Genomic DNA, 17,034 nt, shown 5'->3' with positions numbered 1-17,034 from the left:
GTAATTGTTAAGGTTATACGTAGAACCTTACTGTTAAGCACTGAATAAGGTTATTTAATTTAATGGACGCGTTGAGGCCATGGAGTTGAAGTTGAAGAATTTCAACTTTCCAAGCAGCTGTCGAAGCTAGTGCATTGTAGTACCCTGTGTTCAGTTTTGTAGCTTAATGTTAGTGTATGAAACAGATACAAGTCCACATGCACACACACACCAATTATGTTAAGATTAGAATGAAAAGATTTTGTCATATTTATTTCATACTTTTACATTTTACCCAATGGTATGATACAACTAACCCCCACTATGGTGTGAGCTACACTGTTTAATAGCAGATACATGTAACTGGTTTGTCTGACAATTTGAAGGCACTGACCTAAAAGAGCTCCAACATACAGACAAAAATGTTAAAGCTGTTATAACCATCCCCGGTCTCCCCTACAATGTAAACAATGCAGAACTTAAAGGTCCCATGTCATGCTCACTTTCTTGTATTTGTTTGTTTACATGCTTGAATGTTCAAAAAACATTTTCATTTTTTTAACGTCAGTCTCTTTAAAGCTGAAGTCAGTTACTTTTTTCATATTTGCTGAAACGGTCACTATATACTGACGATACAATGAGACGGACGATCTGTGAAAAAAGTCATATATCTCTACCTCCACCTTCTGTTCCCTGTCTGCGCCCAGAGCCATTTCTGTCTGCCCTTAATGGCATCCGCTAGATTCCACTGCGCATGACCTACAACAAGCACTCAGAGCCAAGGAGTCTCTGCCGCAGTGTTATTGACTGCTGGTGAACTCCGGTCAAACTGTAAGACTAGGCAGCGCTGATCAAAAATGACTCAAGATTCTGTTACTTTGTCTATTTGAGAATGAGTGACTTTGTGACCAAGTCAAGCCAAAACCAAGCACTGCCCTCAGCTAACTAGACAGAATCTTTCTCATTTTACAAGCTAAATAGTACACTAAATATATATATATAGTACCTATATATATAGGTTTCTGGAAACACTTTATGGTAAATAGAAATAGACAATACAGCAACAGAATCTTAATTCACATTTGATCAGTCTTGCCTACCTTGCAGACCTCAAGGCACTCCAACTTTCATTTCCCAGGAACTTTAAGCCCCCCTGCCGAAAAAGCTCAATCTGTTGTGATTGGTCAGCGTTCTCAGGTCTTCCATATTTGACCTCTCTGTGTCTCTACACTATCATTGCAGCTGTGGAGTGACATGACACTGTAGCAGCACTTTCTATCTATATATAGTACATGAGTCCTAATGGCTCATTTAAAGGTACAGCTTATGAATACAGGATCTTTGCATATCTCTGTGGATTTAGCGTTCTCATACATTCACAGTATTCCTATAGCACTCCAACTTGCTTTATAATCAAATAAGACATGGAAGGCTCACTTTTTACAATATGGGACCCTGAATACATAGTAATGGGCCCATCTAGTTTCCATGAGGTTCGTTGTAAACCATTGGTCCAGGGGTTCCCAAACTGTTTCAGTTTGAGACCCAAAAGAGAAATTTGGTGTTTCCCCGGGATCTAAACTTACAAAAATATATCATATTAAACCTGACACTCGCCAGATGACTTTCATTACGCCATGCTTACGTCTGGATTCTTCCATAGGAAAGTGATTTCAGGGTCCGCAATAAATGATCAGGCCAATCAGAACCGCCGGGCGAGGTTTTATAGATGTGACGGAGCAATGACTGCGGGGGCTTGCATCGAGGAATCAGACGTCAACATCAATGCTGCTATTTCATTTGTTGTCCAATCTAGCAAATTTTTCTTCTTTAAAAGAACACCAGAGAACGGCTCTGAAGGCTTTTGTTGGTGGAAACGATGTCGACTGTTTTGTTTGGCTTTTAGCTGCGTCGCTCTCATCAGCGTCACAAATTGGTTTTGATGTGAGTGGTTGAAGTGACACGTCAATAAAGATGACGGACAAGTGGTTTATCCAATCATATGAAAGGATTTTTGATAAGGCCCAGTCTCCTGAAATCGCTTCTCAATCGAGCGATCCCAGATAGATGAGGGAGGCAAGGCAGAACAAAATTCATCTGGCGAGAGTCAGGTTACATTTTTTTGTCCCTTACATTGGAAGACTGCATTAAGATAAATATTAAACATTAAAATGAACATGCTTGAAGTTTTCATATAGTATCTTGTTGTTCTATTGCTATTATAATCCATCACTGCTGTGCTTGTTTCTACTACTTTGCTGTATTAACTGCCATGACATATGAGTCATATTCACATTACTATAGTTAATATTATAGTAACTGGAAGTGTGTCTGTCTCTGTCTTTGTGTCTTTCTTTGTCTTTCTCTGTGCATCTGTCTGTCTTTTCTCTCTTTCTCTCTCCTTTTCTTCCTCCCCAACTGGTCAAGACAGATGGCCTTCCTCCATAGAGCCGGGTCTGTCTGACGTTCCTGTCTGTTATAGGGAAGGGTTTCGTTGCCACGTTCTCTACGGGGAATTGTTGGGTCTATGTTTATAAGTCATAGAGTGTGGTCTTTACCTAGTTTGTAAAGTGTCCTGAGATAACTTTTGTTATGATTTGGCACTATAAATAAAATTGAATTCAATTGAATTAAATTGTTCACTCTGTTGGCTGTGAAAACCCTTGTGTGGATCCTTCATTTATCCAAATTAAAGTTCCAGACTTTTGCCCCTATTTAAATACATTTTGCATATTATATTCTCTAGACCATAAGAACATTCATCTTTATTTAATGATTAGCATGTTATATAAGTAGGTAATACACATGCATTGATGTGCAAAAAGTGGCATCTGTCAGCAACTGACAAACTTTGAGGTGTTACATCACAGTTACACAATAATTGTATAAGTAAAACACGTGGTGGTGTGTGAAGAAATGCTCCTCCCCTACCCCAGGGCCATCCTCTAAATGTTATTTAAAGAACCTCCTGTACGTCTGTCCCCTACTGTAAAACACTTCACAGTTATCACCACAATAATGGGAAAGGTTCAGCTGGAGGATAATGAGATCAAAGAAAATAAAAGTGAGTTTAGTTTAGTAAGGGTCAAGGGGACCTGGAAGTGCAAACTGGAAAATAAGGTCAAAAAGGGCACATATGATTGTGTCTCTGCTGCAAAAATGTAAGTATAACATTGATATTTATTACATTCTTTGATCACAGAGAAAAGTATGATGCAAGTTTCTTCTCCTTTGTTTGCTTTAATTTTACATGTGTTTAGCATCCTTGACCTCTGACCTAAAGAGGCTATGCAAACTATCATTGCTTGCACAACTAGGCTGATGATGTCATTTTAGCATTTTAACAAATAATACGTGCTGTATCTTTCTGATGAATGCAGTCAATCCAGTTAAACTGTTCACCAATCTGGGACAGTGTCATTCCATTGAATCCCACCTCCATAATGCTTCTCTTTCAAACAGGGTTTTGCGGATTTACGTCTTTATTTGAGCCAAATTGTCATATACTACTGCAACCAATATAATCATTAATCATCATGTGGTCAAACATTAGATCTGATTATAAACCATTATATATAGAAATAGACATTTTTCTAAAACAGAATGTAATGGTGTTTTTTACACTCCTCTTTAAACAAACTGAATTCAGTCCGATTCAGACAGGGGGGCATGTGAATGCACCCTGAGTTTAAGACAACTGAAGGTACAGCAAACCAGGGCCTCAGTTACTTCATTGGAAATGTAGTTGGAATGTTGCCTGAAGGTCTTTACATTTAATACATGAGAGTTGGAGAGTGTCAAACTACAAGTCTTCAGGGATTTTTTTGAATCTGAATAATTGAATGCTGAATGACACAGACCTCAATGTTGAGAGATTCCAACACTGTTAATGTGCCTATTTTGTGAGTTTGGAAGAAGATTTGAGTGATCTGATAATAAGTTGTTTCTTCTTCTTCCAGGCACAAGCATTTTTGGAGGCACTGACGTTAAACCTGTTCTAGCTAAATGTGGTCCTTGAGACTCTCTGTCTAGGAGATAAACCAGTTGACAAACTATTGCTGAAAAGTCAAGGACCCTGTTATATATCAGCTGTTGTTTATGATCTTTACAGCTTGGTGACATTTAGCCAAGTTGGAGTATAGGTGAAAGAGATCAAACATTTTTTTGGTAACAGTTTACCAAAAGTTTGACCTTTTTCTTTCCTTTTTTGCGAATCAGGTTTTTCTATTCACGTAATTGATTTATTTGGGTTTTTATTGAAGAGCCTGTTGTTTTACAACAAAATAATGACTTACCTATGTTAAATACTAAAGTCATTATTTTGTATTCATTAAGTGAAAATAATAATCACCATGTCATTGGTTGTACATCGTGTACATCATTTTCACAAAGAAGTAATGATAGTGTGTTATAATAAACAATTAGTTTTGGCTAATAGACTGGCAAAAGTGTATTCAGTGCAATGTATTGACAGAAACAGGATACACACTTTAAAACAATTTATAAAATAACTGGAACCCATGCCTTTATAATTTTTTTTCCTGTTATTTGTTTGGCAGCTATGAGAGCATTACGGAAACGGGCACCAGTTGGACAGTGGTCAGCCCCATCACCTTTACTTACAAGGTAATTGAGACCCAGCACTTGCTGGACCCCAGCAACGACACACTTCTGGTGGGCCACATCACCGACCCCCAGCAACTGGAAGACATAAAAAAATCCAACAAGCTAATTAAACGCTTTGTGGTCATAGACGAAGATGTCTACCAAATCTACGGTTCTAAGTTAACTGAATATTTAGAGGCCAACAATGTCCTGTACAAGATCTTGGCTCTACCCACCACTGAGGAGAACAAATCCATGAAAATGGCCTTGAAGATTCTGGAGGAGGTCAACAACTTCTCCCTTGACCGCCGTACAGAGCCGATCATTGCCATTGGTGGAGGGGTATGCCTGGACATAGTGGGCCTGGCTGCCTCACTCTACAGAAGACGCACCCCTTATATCAGGGTACCGACCACACTGCTCTCCTACATTGATGCCAGTGTTGGAGCAAAGACGGGGGTTAACTTTGCAAACTGCAAGAACAAGCTGGGTGCCTATATTCCACCTGCTGCTGCCTTCCTTGACCTGTCCTTCATACAAACTGTTCCTCGACGACACATCTCCAATGGGCTAGCAGAGATGTTAAAGGTATGTTAAAGTCCCTGGATGTGGAATATTTACCTTAAAGCTGATGCATACTGAAGAATGATAATTCCAGTATCAACATAATCATCAGCTAATATCATTACATTCATTCATTCATTCATCTTCAACCGCTTGTCCCTGCTGGGGTCGCGGGGGACTGGGGCCGATCCCAGCTGACATCGGGCGTCAGACGGGGTACACCCTGGATGCTTCATATAATATTAAATAATATTAAATAATATTAAATATTGGGTCATATTTAATTGCTCAAGTGCAACGACAAGTACAAAGTGGTAGGTATCTGACTGCAAGGGCATATCAAAGCAGGCTGTTCTCAATCACTTTTCATACCTATAACCAAGAAGAGTAAAGCTCTATGTTATTTGTATATAAGCCATGTAATCATAAGCCAGGACTTGCTCATGGCATTGATTTTGGAAATTGAGCTGCATTCTTCTGTTGGAATGCTTTGAACCCGCAATTGCCGCTTGCAGCAATATTTATGTAATTATTTTGTGTTTTGTGTTTTAACTGTTCATCAAAGTTTTCTATGTTTTTCTTCTTCTTTTTTATGTTCCTTGCAGATGGCCTTGATGAAACATAAAGGCCTTTTCGAGCTTCTTGAGACACATGGCCGTATGCTGTTGGACACTAAATTCCAGGCTGTATACAGACACAACCGCTTTCCGGCGGCATCACAAGCGACTCGTATAGCCATCGTAACCATGCTGGAGGAGCTTGCCCCGAACCTTTGGGAGGATGACCTTAACAGACTGGTGGACTTTGGCCACCTCATCAGCCCAGCATTAGAGATGGTAATTGATCCCTCATGGTGGCAGACACTTGTAGAAAATGTTTTGTTGATGCATGCCATTGTACAGTACTGTATATTGTACATGTAAAGCACATGTGTGATTCTATGTGGGTCTATAACACTCTTAAGATTAATCCCCAGCAGGAAAATTTGGTAACAGAAATAAATTACTTACTTAAGAATTACTTAAACTAAATTACAAATAGAAGCAATACAAGAGCATTTGGAGACAAAATGGCAATGTAAAGCCGATTGAGTGACAGTAGCGTTATTAATAGCAGCATGGATGATCTGGTGGCTGAAAGAGCTGCCCATCTGCCACAGGCCATCACGCAGAGAGTGAGAGGGGTTATCTAAGATGGCTTTGATTTGTTCTTCTTACATCTTCATACTCACTAGTTCATGCCTGACCATAGTCTTAATGCTCCAATATATAAGGGCATGAGGTTTTCACATTAAATAGCCACATTCTCACATCTTTTTTTCATACAGAAAGTTCTCCCTTCTCTGCTGCATGGTGAGGCAGTGAACATCGATATGTCTTTCATGGTTTACGTGTCCAAAGAGAAGGGTCTATTGACAGAGGATGAAAAGCAAAGGATCATCAGCTGCATGGTGGGCTTGGAGCTGCCAGTCTGGCATGAGGCCTGTACCATGGAGCTCATACAAAAGTCTCTGCAGGAAAGGCTGAAGCATTCAGGGGGTCTGGTCAGAATGCCTCTGCCTGATGGTCTTGGAGAAGCGGGTAAGTGACACTGTCCTTACCAAAACAACAACAGCATTGTTTGTTTGCTCAAACAGCTTAAAACAAGAATTCATTTGATGTTCTTTTCACTGCTACAAAAACTCTTAGTGCCTGTTCAGGCCAAAAAGCGACACAAGCCATTTGGGTTTCCTAAAACATAGGTAGGGCTGGAAGCTAAGTGACATTGTGACGACCCCTTTTCCACCAAATTAGCTCTATTTCTTGAACTGGTTCCATTCAGGATGCTTGAAACCATGGTCCTTTCCTACAAACCAGTCCGCATTTCCACCAGTTTTGAGCAGAACCACTCTAATCAAGCAACATATTTTCAACTTCGTATAACCTGTATGGTGTATTTAAAGTTTGTTGTTTATGCTCTTTTTTTCTTTTATTGCAGAGATTTCTAATGACACATCTTCTGAGATCCTGCACAGAGCTTACACAAAATGGTGTGCTGAGCTGAGCGTCTCCTCTGACAGCAACTGTGAATCTTAACCTGAGCATACAACAACTCCATTTAATCTGTTTATAAGAGAAAAGGTTGTTTACATTTTGTAGGGAGGTGTATATGTACTGGTTTTGTACTCTGGTCATTTTTCAAATTGTAGTTCATAGCATTCATGTCTTGTATTTTTACATTTTGTTAACAAAAGCTAAATGTGGGGTAACTGTATGTATAGGTTATTATACATTTCTACCTCTGTCCAGCATAAGTTCTTGCTATCCTTTCTCTTCAAATAGTGACAATACCTTGGCATTGAATGTCAAAGTGTTATAGACAGATCAAATTAGAAAAGAGACTGATTTTTGTGGCTTTTTAAAAAAAAAACTTTATAGTATCAGCTATCAGAAAATGCACCAAGGAGATTGCCAGCTTCTTATTATGTGTGACATATACTGTAGTTGTATGCATGTCCCATTAAACATTTTTTCATTCATTAAACCATGCACAAGTTTGAGTAATATTGCAGATTCAGATTTTGTCATCCTCCTTATTTACTTTCAATATCTTAATTTTCAATGGCATGTATATTATTGCAGCTTTTGAACAGCAAGGCTCACTAGTCTGGCTTACCAGATGTAGAGAGCGAGTATAACGTCAGATGTGACGTGCTTCCGCTCTCTGTTTTGTAAGGGCACCGCTGTGCATCCAGTTCTTCATGCCACACAATACAATTGTTATTGGTTTATGTATTAAACATTTGTTGCTTTACAAATTGTTACATGTATGTGGTTAAACAAACATATACAAAGAACTGAAAAACAAAATACATCTGCCCCCCATCCCCTCCCACACAGTGTAAAAGGGATAAAATAAAGATATGAATATATAAAAAATAATAATAGAAATAGAAATGCAGCTCCATAAAACTTTTAGAAAACTTCCCAAATTTCCTCAACTTTGACAAGCTTATTTTTTGTAGAATAACTTATCTTTTCCAGTGCCAGATAAAAAGCCATTCAATTCAACCATTCGAAGACTCCGCAGACAGTCGGCTTTTACCGTGACCTCCAATAAGCAAGCACCAAGTATAGATTTTTCATAATTTGAGACCACAATATGTACAGGGTAAATAATTAGGTTACATAACTTGGAATCAAGAAGCAACACCTTGCTGAAAATACATCCCACATACAGTGAAGCAGTGACTCCTTTTGATGATTACATTTAATACATTCAATTCAATTCAATTCAATTTTATTTATAGTGTCAAATCATAACCAAAGTTATCTCAGGACACTTTACAGAGTAGGTAAAGACCCAACAATTCCCCCATAGAGTACGGTGGCAACGAAAACCTTCCCTATAACAGGCAGGAACGTCGGACAGACCCAGCTCTGTGGAGGACGGTCATCTGTCTTGACCGGTTGGGGAGGAAGAAAAGGAGAGAGAAAGAGAGAAACACAAAGATAGACAAAAGACAGAGAGAGTGACACACTTCCAGAGATGCAAGCAGCCAGCGAGTAACAGTAACTATAACAATATCTATAGTAATGTGAACATGACCCACATGTTATGGCAGTCTGCATAGCAGAACAGCAGGAACACGCACATCCAAGGTGACAGAACATGAAAATGAAAATAATTATGACAAAATGATGAGTAGGGGCAATAGCAGCTACGATACAGCAAGACATACCACTGATGGTGTTTTTATGGCTACAGATTTTATAATTTATAAAAGTAGTGACGGAATAAATGACTAATAGTTATTGAAGTAGCAGGAAGCGTCAGTAGGCACCACCACGATCAGCAGAGACCTGCACACAGGACCAGGGCAGCAGGCATCACCACCATCAGCAGGGACCAGCACACAGGACCACGGCAGCAAGCACCACCACGATCAGCAGAGACCAACAATCAGGTCCACAGGAGCAGGCACTAACACCATCGGCAGAGACCTTCATACAGGACCACAGGACCACAGCAACAGGCATCACCACCATCAGCCGAGACGTGCGCGCAGGAACAGGGCAGCAGGCAGCACCCCCATCAGCAGGAACCTGATACACAGGACCAAGGCAGCAGGCACTACCACTGTCAGCAGAGACCTACACACAGGACCAGGGCAGCAGGCACCACCAGCACCAGCAGAGACTAGCACACAGGACCACGGCAGCAGGCACCACCCCCATCAGCAGGGGCCTGATATACCAGACCAAGGCAGCAGGCTCTACCAAAATCAGCAGTGACCCACAGGACTACGGCAGTAGGCACCACCACGATCAGCAGAGACCTCGGAGATGACAAAGCACAAACAACTCCGGGGAAGAAGTTGAATTAATAACATGCATTGATGAGACATGAATGACATAGAGAGGAGAGAATCTCAGAGTATTAGGAAAGGTAATATTTCCCCTTGCAGACTAGGCTTATAGCAGCATCATTAAACTGAACGGACGCAGCTTTAAGAATAACAACAGCAACACAGCTGAGAGCTCGTAAGCCCTAGCTGTAAGCTTTATCAAAAAGGAAAGTTTTAAGTTTACTTTTAAATAAGGGGACAGTGTCTGCCTCCCGAATAACACTTGGGAGTTGGTTCCACAAGAGAGGAGCTTGGTAACTGAAGGCTCTGCCTCCCCTTCTATTTTTGGAGACTCTAGGAACGACAAGTAGCCCTGCATTTTCTGAGCGCAGTGATCGAGTTGGGTGATACGGTACTATGAGCTCTTTAAGATACGACGGGGCCAGACCAATAAGAGCTTTATAGGTAAGGAGAAGGATTTTAAAGTCTATTCTAGATTTTACAGGTAGCCAGTGCAGAGAAGCTAATACAGGAGAAATATGTTCTCTTCGGTTTGTTTTAGTTAGTACACGAGCTGCAGCATTTTGTACCAACTGGAGACTCTTAACAGACTTATTGGAGCAGCCTGATAATAAGGAATTGCAATAGTCCAGCCTAGAAGTAACAAATGCATGGACTAGTTTTTCTGCATCTTTCTGAGACATAATGTTCCTAATTTTTGCAATATTACGCAGGTGAAAATATGCAGTCCTTGTTGTTAGTTTTATGTGAGAATCGAAGGACATATCCTGATCAAAGATAACACCCAGATTCCTTACTGTGGTGCTGGAGGACAACACAACATCATCCAGAGTAACAATGTCTGTAGTTATTGAGTTTCGGAGGCCTTCAGGGCCAAGTACAATAACTTCAGTTTTATCTGAGTTTAACATCAGAAAATTGCAGGTCATCCAGCTTTTTATTTCCTTAATGCACATTTGAAGTTTATCTACCTGATGGGTTTCATCTGGTTTGATCGATAAATATAATTGTGTATCATCAGCATAACAATGAAAATGTATGGAGTGCTTCCTTATAATATTTCCTAAGGGAAGCATATATAAGGAGAATAGAATCGGTCCAAGGACAGAGCCCTGTGGGACTCCGTAACTAACTTTAGTGTGCATGGAGGATTTGTCGTTAACATGTACAAACTGAGATCTATCTGATAAATATGACTTAAACCAGCTCAGTGCGGTTCCTTTAATGCCGATCAGATGCTCCAGTCTGTGTAGCAGGATGTGATGGTCAATAGTGTCGAAGGCAGCACTAAGATCTAGTAAGACAAGCACAGAGACAAGTCCTTTGTCTGAAGCTATTAGAAGGTCGTTGGTAATTTTTATCAGTGCTGTCTCAGTGCTATGATTCGCTCTAAATCCTGACTGGAAGTCCTCAAGTAACTCATTATTATGTAGAAAGTCGCACAACTGATTGGCAACTAATTTCTCGAGGATCTTAGAGAGAAAAGGAAGGTTAGATATAGGTCTATAGTTGGCTAGAACCTCAGGATCAAGACTGGGCTTTTTAAGAAGAGGTTTAATTACAGCTACTTTAAAAGACTGTGGTACATAACCTGCTGATAAAGACATGTTAATCATATCTAATACAGGAGTGTCAACTAAAGGTAACACTTCTTTGAGTAACCTGGTTGGAATAGAGTCTAGGAGACAAGTAGAAGGTTTTGATGCTGAAATAGTAGAGTTTAATTTGTTAAGGTCGACCGGAGAAAAGCTGTCCAAAAATATATCAGGTCGTACAGTTGTTTCTAAGGTTCCTGGGTTTGATGAAAGATTGGTGCCAAGCGAGTTGATTTTGTCTCGAATAGTTATAATTTTGTCATTAAAGAAGGTCATGAAGTCGTTACTACTGAGGGTTATAGGAATACATGGCTCAGTAGAGCTGTGGCTCTCTGTCAGCCTGGCTACAGTGCTGAAAAGAAATCGAGGATTGTTCTTATTCTCCTCTATTAAAGATGAGTAATAGGCAGCTCTGGCATTACGGAGGGCCTTCCTATATGTCTTTAGACTTTCATGCCAAGCTAAGTGAGATTCCTCCAATTTAGTAGAGCGCCATTTACTTTCTAATTTTCGCGATATTTGTTTTAGTTCACGGGTTTGTGAGTTATACCACGGAGCTAACTTCCTCTGTTTTATTTTCTTCTTTTTTAACGGAGCAACAGAGTCGAGTGTTTTTCTTAGTGAGCAAGCAACACTGTCAACAAAATGGTCAATTTCAGAGAGACAAACGTTAGTGCAGGACTCTTGAATATTAGGATGAGGCATTAAAGTAAATGCAGATGGAATCGCTTCCTTAAATTTAGTTACAGCACTATCAGATAAACATCTAGTGTAGAAACTTTTGCCCAGAGGTGAGTAGTCCTGTAATATGAATTCAAAAGTTATTAAATAATGGTCTGATAAAATAGGATTCTGTGAAAAGACTATTAAGTCATTGATTTCCACACCATAAGCCAAAACAAGGTCGAGGGTGTGATTAAAACAGTGAGTAGGTTTATGTACACTCTGACTAAAACCAATCGAATCTAATAGAGAGATAAACGCAGTACTAAGGCTATTAACAACATCAACGTGAATATTAAAATCTCCTACAATGATTACTTTGTCAGATTTAAGGACTAAATTTGATAGAAACTCTGAGAATTCAGACAGAAATTCAGAGTAGGGACCGGGAGCCCGGTACACTATAACGAGTATAATCGGCTGCACAGTTTTCCAGGTTGAATGTGAAAGACTAAGAACAAGACTTTCAAATGAATTATAATTTAGTTTAGGTTTAGGGTTTATTAATAGGCCTGAGTCATAAATAGCTGCAACGCCTCCTCCTCGTCTACTGCCTCGAGGAATATGAGTATTAATATGACTGGGAGGAGTGGATTCATTTAGGTTAACATATTCTTCGGGACGCAGCCAGGTTTCAGTCAGACAGAGAACATCAATATGGTTATCTGATATCAGATCATTTACTAATACAGCTTTAGATGACAGAGATCTGATGTTTAAAAGTCCACATTTTATTCTCTGATTTTGTTGCATTATCGCAGATTTGGTGTTGATTTGCATCAAGTTTTTCTGTATAGCTCCTCTTCTGTTCATTTTTGATTTAATTAATGTAGATGATCGTGGGGCACACAGCGTTTGTATAGGATACTGAGCTGTAAAGTGATCCACAGAGCTCGCGGAGAGTTGTGTAAGACTGCAGCTATGCTTGCTGTGTGCTTGCGGTATGGGCAGCGCAGAGAGGTGAATTAAACTCTGACTCTGCATCCTGATCCCAACACTGGGTTTTTGTCAGGAGGTGGTGGAGGTGCAGGACTCGATAGTCAGGTCAATGTTTGCAGACAAAAGTCTTGACCCTTCTTGGTTAGGGTGCAGGCCATCGCGTCTAAAAAGCTTGGGTCTTCTAAAAAAAGTCGTGAAGTTGTCCACGAATGGAATGCCCTTCCCCAGGCAGTGTCCTTTAAGCCACAGGTGAAGCTGGCGGAGGCGGCTGTACATGTATCGAGAATAGGGTTAACGTGGTGCAGCTTGACCAGTGTGATGTACTGTCTACTCAGCCATTTATATTGTACAGTTTGAAATGTGTATTTAAAGTTAGGGTTTTTACCAGGGAGCAGGCCTCTGAACATTCTTCCTCCATTTCATTTTCATCGAAATCTGTATCCCAAGCCCGTATAATATTATTAAAAGATTATTTAGATACGCTAGCAAACAAATTGTAAAGCACAGACACCTCCTAACTCCTAAATATTTTAACCTTTGTGTCGTGTTTGTTTCTCCCCCCTTACTTTGGTTCTCCCGGTCAAATTTGACCTGTCTGGTTGATCAACATTCTTTTTAAGCTGTAAACAATGTCTCAGACTACTGCTTTTTGTGGATAACTGCATGTGAATATACAAACAATCAGATGTGTCAAAAGTATTCAAATTTAAGGCAAGTAGAAGTATTGATACTAGAGTTTAAAAAGACTTCTGTAGAAGTAGAAGTAACACAAGTGCAACAGTTACTGAACCATGAACTACTTTTAACTGAATTTTTATCTTAAACTATATATCATAAAACTAGCAGTTTGATGCCTTACTTTACAGCAGTATGCAAACCCAGATTTCCATTTCAACAACAGAACAGTCTTGCTCTTTGTCTTTCACATTCAACCTGGAAAACTGTTAAGCCAACTTGTTATAGTGTACCGTGCACCTGGCTCATACTCTGAATTTCTATCTGAATTCTCAGAGTTTGGGTCAAATTTAGTCCTTAAATCTGATAAAGTAATCATTGTAGGAGATTTTAATTTTCACATGGACGTTGACTATAATTGCCTTAGTATTGCGTTTATCTCTCGATTAGATTCGATTGGTTTTAGTCAGTGTGTACATAAACCTACTCACTGTTTTAATCACACCCTCGACCTTGTTTTGGCTTATGGTAAGGAAATAAATGACTTAATAGTCTTTCCACAGAATCCTATTTTATCAGACCATTATTTAATAACTTTTGAATTCATATTACAGGACTACTCACCTCTGGGCAAAAGTTACAACACTAGATGTTTATCTGATAGTGCTGTAACTATTTAAGGAAGCGATTCCATCTGCATTTAATTAAATGCATTATCCTAATATTCCAGATTCCTGTACTAACGTTAGTTTCTCTGAAATTGATCACCTTGTTGACAGTGTTGCAGGCTCACTACAAACAACACTCGACTCTGTTGCTCCTTTAAAAAAGAAGATAATGAAACAGAGGAAGTTAGCTCCATGGTATAACTCACAAACCCGTGAATTAAAACAAATATCGCAAAACTGGAAAGTAAGTGGCGTTCCACTAAATTGGAGGAATCTCACTTAGTTTGGCAAGAAAGTCTAAAAACATATATGAAGGCCCTCCGTAATGCCAGAGCAGCCTATTACTCATCTTTAATAGAGGAGAATAAGAACAATCCTAGATTTCCTTTCAGCACTGTAGCCAGGCACAGCTCTATTGAGCCATGTATTCCTATAACCCTCAGTAGCAACGACTTCATGACTATTAGAGACAAAATCAACTCACTTGGCACCATTTTTTGTTCAAACCCAGGAAACTTAGATACAACTGATATATTATTGGACTGCTTTTATACAGTTGACCTTATTAAATTAACCTCTACTATTTCAGCAGCAAAGTTTCTACTTGTCCCCTAGACTCTATTCCAACTAGGTTACTTAAAGAAGTTTTATCTTTAGTTAGCCACCCTGTACTAGATATGATTAATATGTCTTTATCAGCAGGTTATGTACCACAGTCTTTTAAACTAGCTGTAATTAAACATCTTCTTAAAAAGCCCAGTCTTGATACAGAGGTTCTAGCCAACTATAGACCTATAGAAATTAGTCGCCAATCAGCTGTGTGACAGCACTGGTAAAAATTACTAACAACCTTCTAATAGCTTCAGACAAATGACTTGTCTCTGTACTTGTTTTACTAGATCTTAGTGCAGCCTTCGACCTTATTTACCATTGCATCCTGCTACAGAGACTGGAGCATCTAATTGGCATTAAAGGAACTGCATTAAGTTTGTTTAAGTCGTATTTATCAGATAGATCTCAGTTTGTACATGTTAATGACAAATCCTCCATGCACACTTAAGTCATTCACGGAGTCCCACAGGGTTCTGTCCTTGGACCGATTCTATTCACCTTATATATGCTTCCCTTAGGAAATATTATAAGGAAGCACTCCATAAATTTTCATTGTTATAGTGACGATACACAATCATATTTGTCGATCAAACCAGAAGAAACCGATCAGTTAGACAAACTTCAAATGTACATTAAGGAAATAAAAACCTGGATGACCTGCAATTTTCTGATGTTAAACTCAGATAAAACTGAAGTTATTATACTTGGCCCTGAAGGCCTCCGAAACTCAATAGCTAAAGATAATGTTACTCTGGATGATGTTGTGTTGTCCTCCTGCACCACAGTAAGGAATTCAGGTTTTATTTTTTATCAGGATTTGTCCTTCAGTTCTCGACAAAGACTGCATATTTTCACCTGCGTAATATTGCGAATATTAGGAACATTGTGTTTCAGAAAGATGCAGAAAAACTAGTCCATGCAGTTGTTACTTCTAGGCTGGACTATTGCAACTCCTTATTATCAGGCTGCTCCAATAAGTCTGTTAAGAGTCTCCAGTTGGTCCAAAATGCTGCAGCTCATGTACGAACTAAAACAAATCGAAGATAATGTATTTCTCCTGTATTAGCTTCTCTGCACTGGCTATCTGTGAAATCTAGAATAGAATTTAAAATCATTCTCCTTACCTACAAAGCTCTCATCAGTCAGGCTCTCTCGTATCTTAAAGAGCTCATAGTACCATATTACTCGACTAAATCGCTGCGCTCTGAGAATGCAGGGCTACTTGTTTTTCCTAGAGTCTCCTAAAGTAGAATCGGAGGCAGAGCCCTCAGCTAGCAAGCCCCTCTCCTGTGGAACCAACTTCCAAGTGTTATTCTGGAGGCAGACACTGTCCCCATATTTAAGAGTAAACTTAAAACTTTCCTCTTTGATAAAGCTTACAGCTAGGGCTTACGAGCCCTCAGCTATGTTGTTATTTTTAAGCTGATTTTGTTCTGCTTAATGATGCTTCTATAGGCCTAGTCTGCCAGGGGATAATCCTGTTGCTGATAGTCTGAGCTTCTTTCCTCTCTGTCTGTATCATTAATGTCTTATCAATGCATGTAACTAATTCAACTCCATGTTTGCCACAATAATTATTATCATTGCCATGTTCTGTCACTCTAGCTGTGTCTGTTTCTTGCTGTTCTGCTGTATTAAATGCTATAACTTGTAAGTCATATTCACATTGCTTTAGCTATCACTATAGTCACTGTTACTTTTGTGGTTGCTTGCATCTCTGGAAGTCTGTCTGTCTGTCTTTGTGTTCCGTCTTTGTCTCTCTCTGTACATCTGTCTGTCTTTTCTATCTTTCTCTCTTCTTTTCTCCCTCTGCAACCGGTCAAGACAGATGTCCGTCCTCCACAGAGCTGCGTCTGTCCGACGTTCCTGCCTGTTATAGGGAAGGTTTTCGTTGCCAATGGGGGAATTTATGGGTCTCTGTAAATCATAATAAGAGTGAGTGATCGAGTCATAGAGTCTCATAGAGTGTGGTCTATACCTACTCTATAAAGTGTCCTGAGATAACTTTTGTTATGATTCGGGACTATAAATAAATGAATAAAATGAATTTAATTGAACTGAACTTGAAACATCATTATCATGGAAACTTCAAGTCTAATCAAGTCTATTTATCATAGTGTAACGTTCATTTTCAGTAAATAAAAAATGTTAGAAATTTGGGACATAGAAAAAAAACCCACAGGCGATGTTAGCCTTCAAGGCTACCAGTTTAAAAAAATGTATTAATTAAATAAATAAATAACATTATGCGTTTCTTCAGATTCAATGGCGAGGTCTTGAACACCAGCAGCTCATGGTTTTTCGGTTGACACAATACACAGCGCAT

At 39.4% G+C, this 17,034-nt stretch overlaps 1 protein-coding gene across 1 annotated transcript; it reads left to right on the top strand.

The window, feature by feature from the left end:
• Positions 1 to 2,997: 2,997 nt before the first annotated feature.
• eevs (2-epi-5-epi-valiolone synthase) lies at positions 2,998 to 7,223 on the top strand (the record flags this gene model as incomplete). The annotated part of the gene is made up of 5 exons (XM_083939634.1): positions 2,998 to 3,140; positions 4,539 to 5,172; positions 5,754 to 5,984; positions 6,476 to 6,728; positions 7,126 to 7,223. 5 exons carry the CDS (start codon positions 2,998 to 3,000, stop codon positions 7,221 to 7,223), a joined length of 1,359 nt encoding a protein of 452 aa, XP_083795760.1.
• Positions 7,224 to 17,034: the final 9,811 nt, after the last annotated feature.

The sequence above is a fragment of the Echiichthys vipera genome (genome assembly GCF_963691815.1).
Source record: "Echiichthys vipera genome assembly, chromosome: X".
Classification (NCBI taxonomy): Eukaryota; Metazoa; Chordata; class Actinopteri; order Perciformes; family Trachinidae; genus Echiichthys; species Echiichthys vipera.
This window is presented reverse-complemented; position numbering and strand designations above follow the sequence as displayed.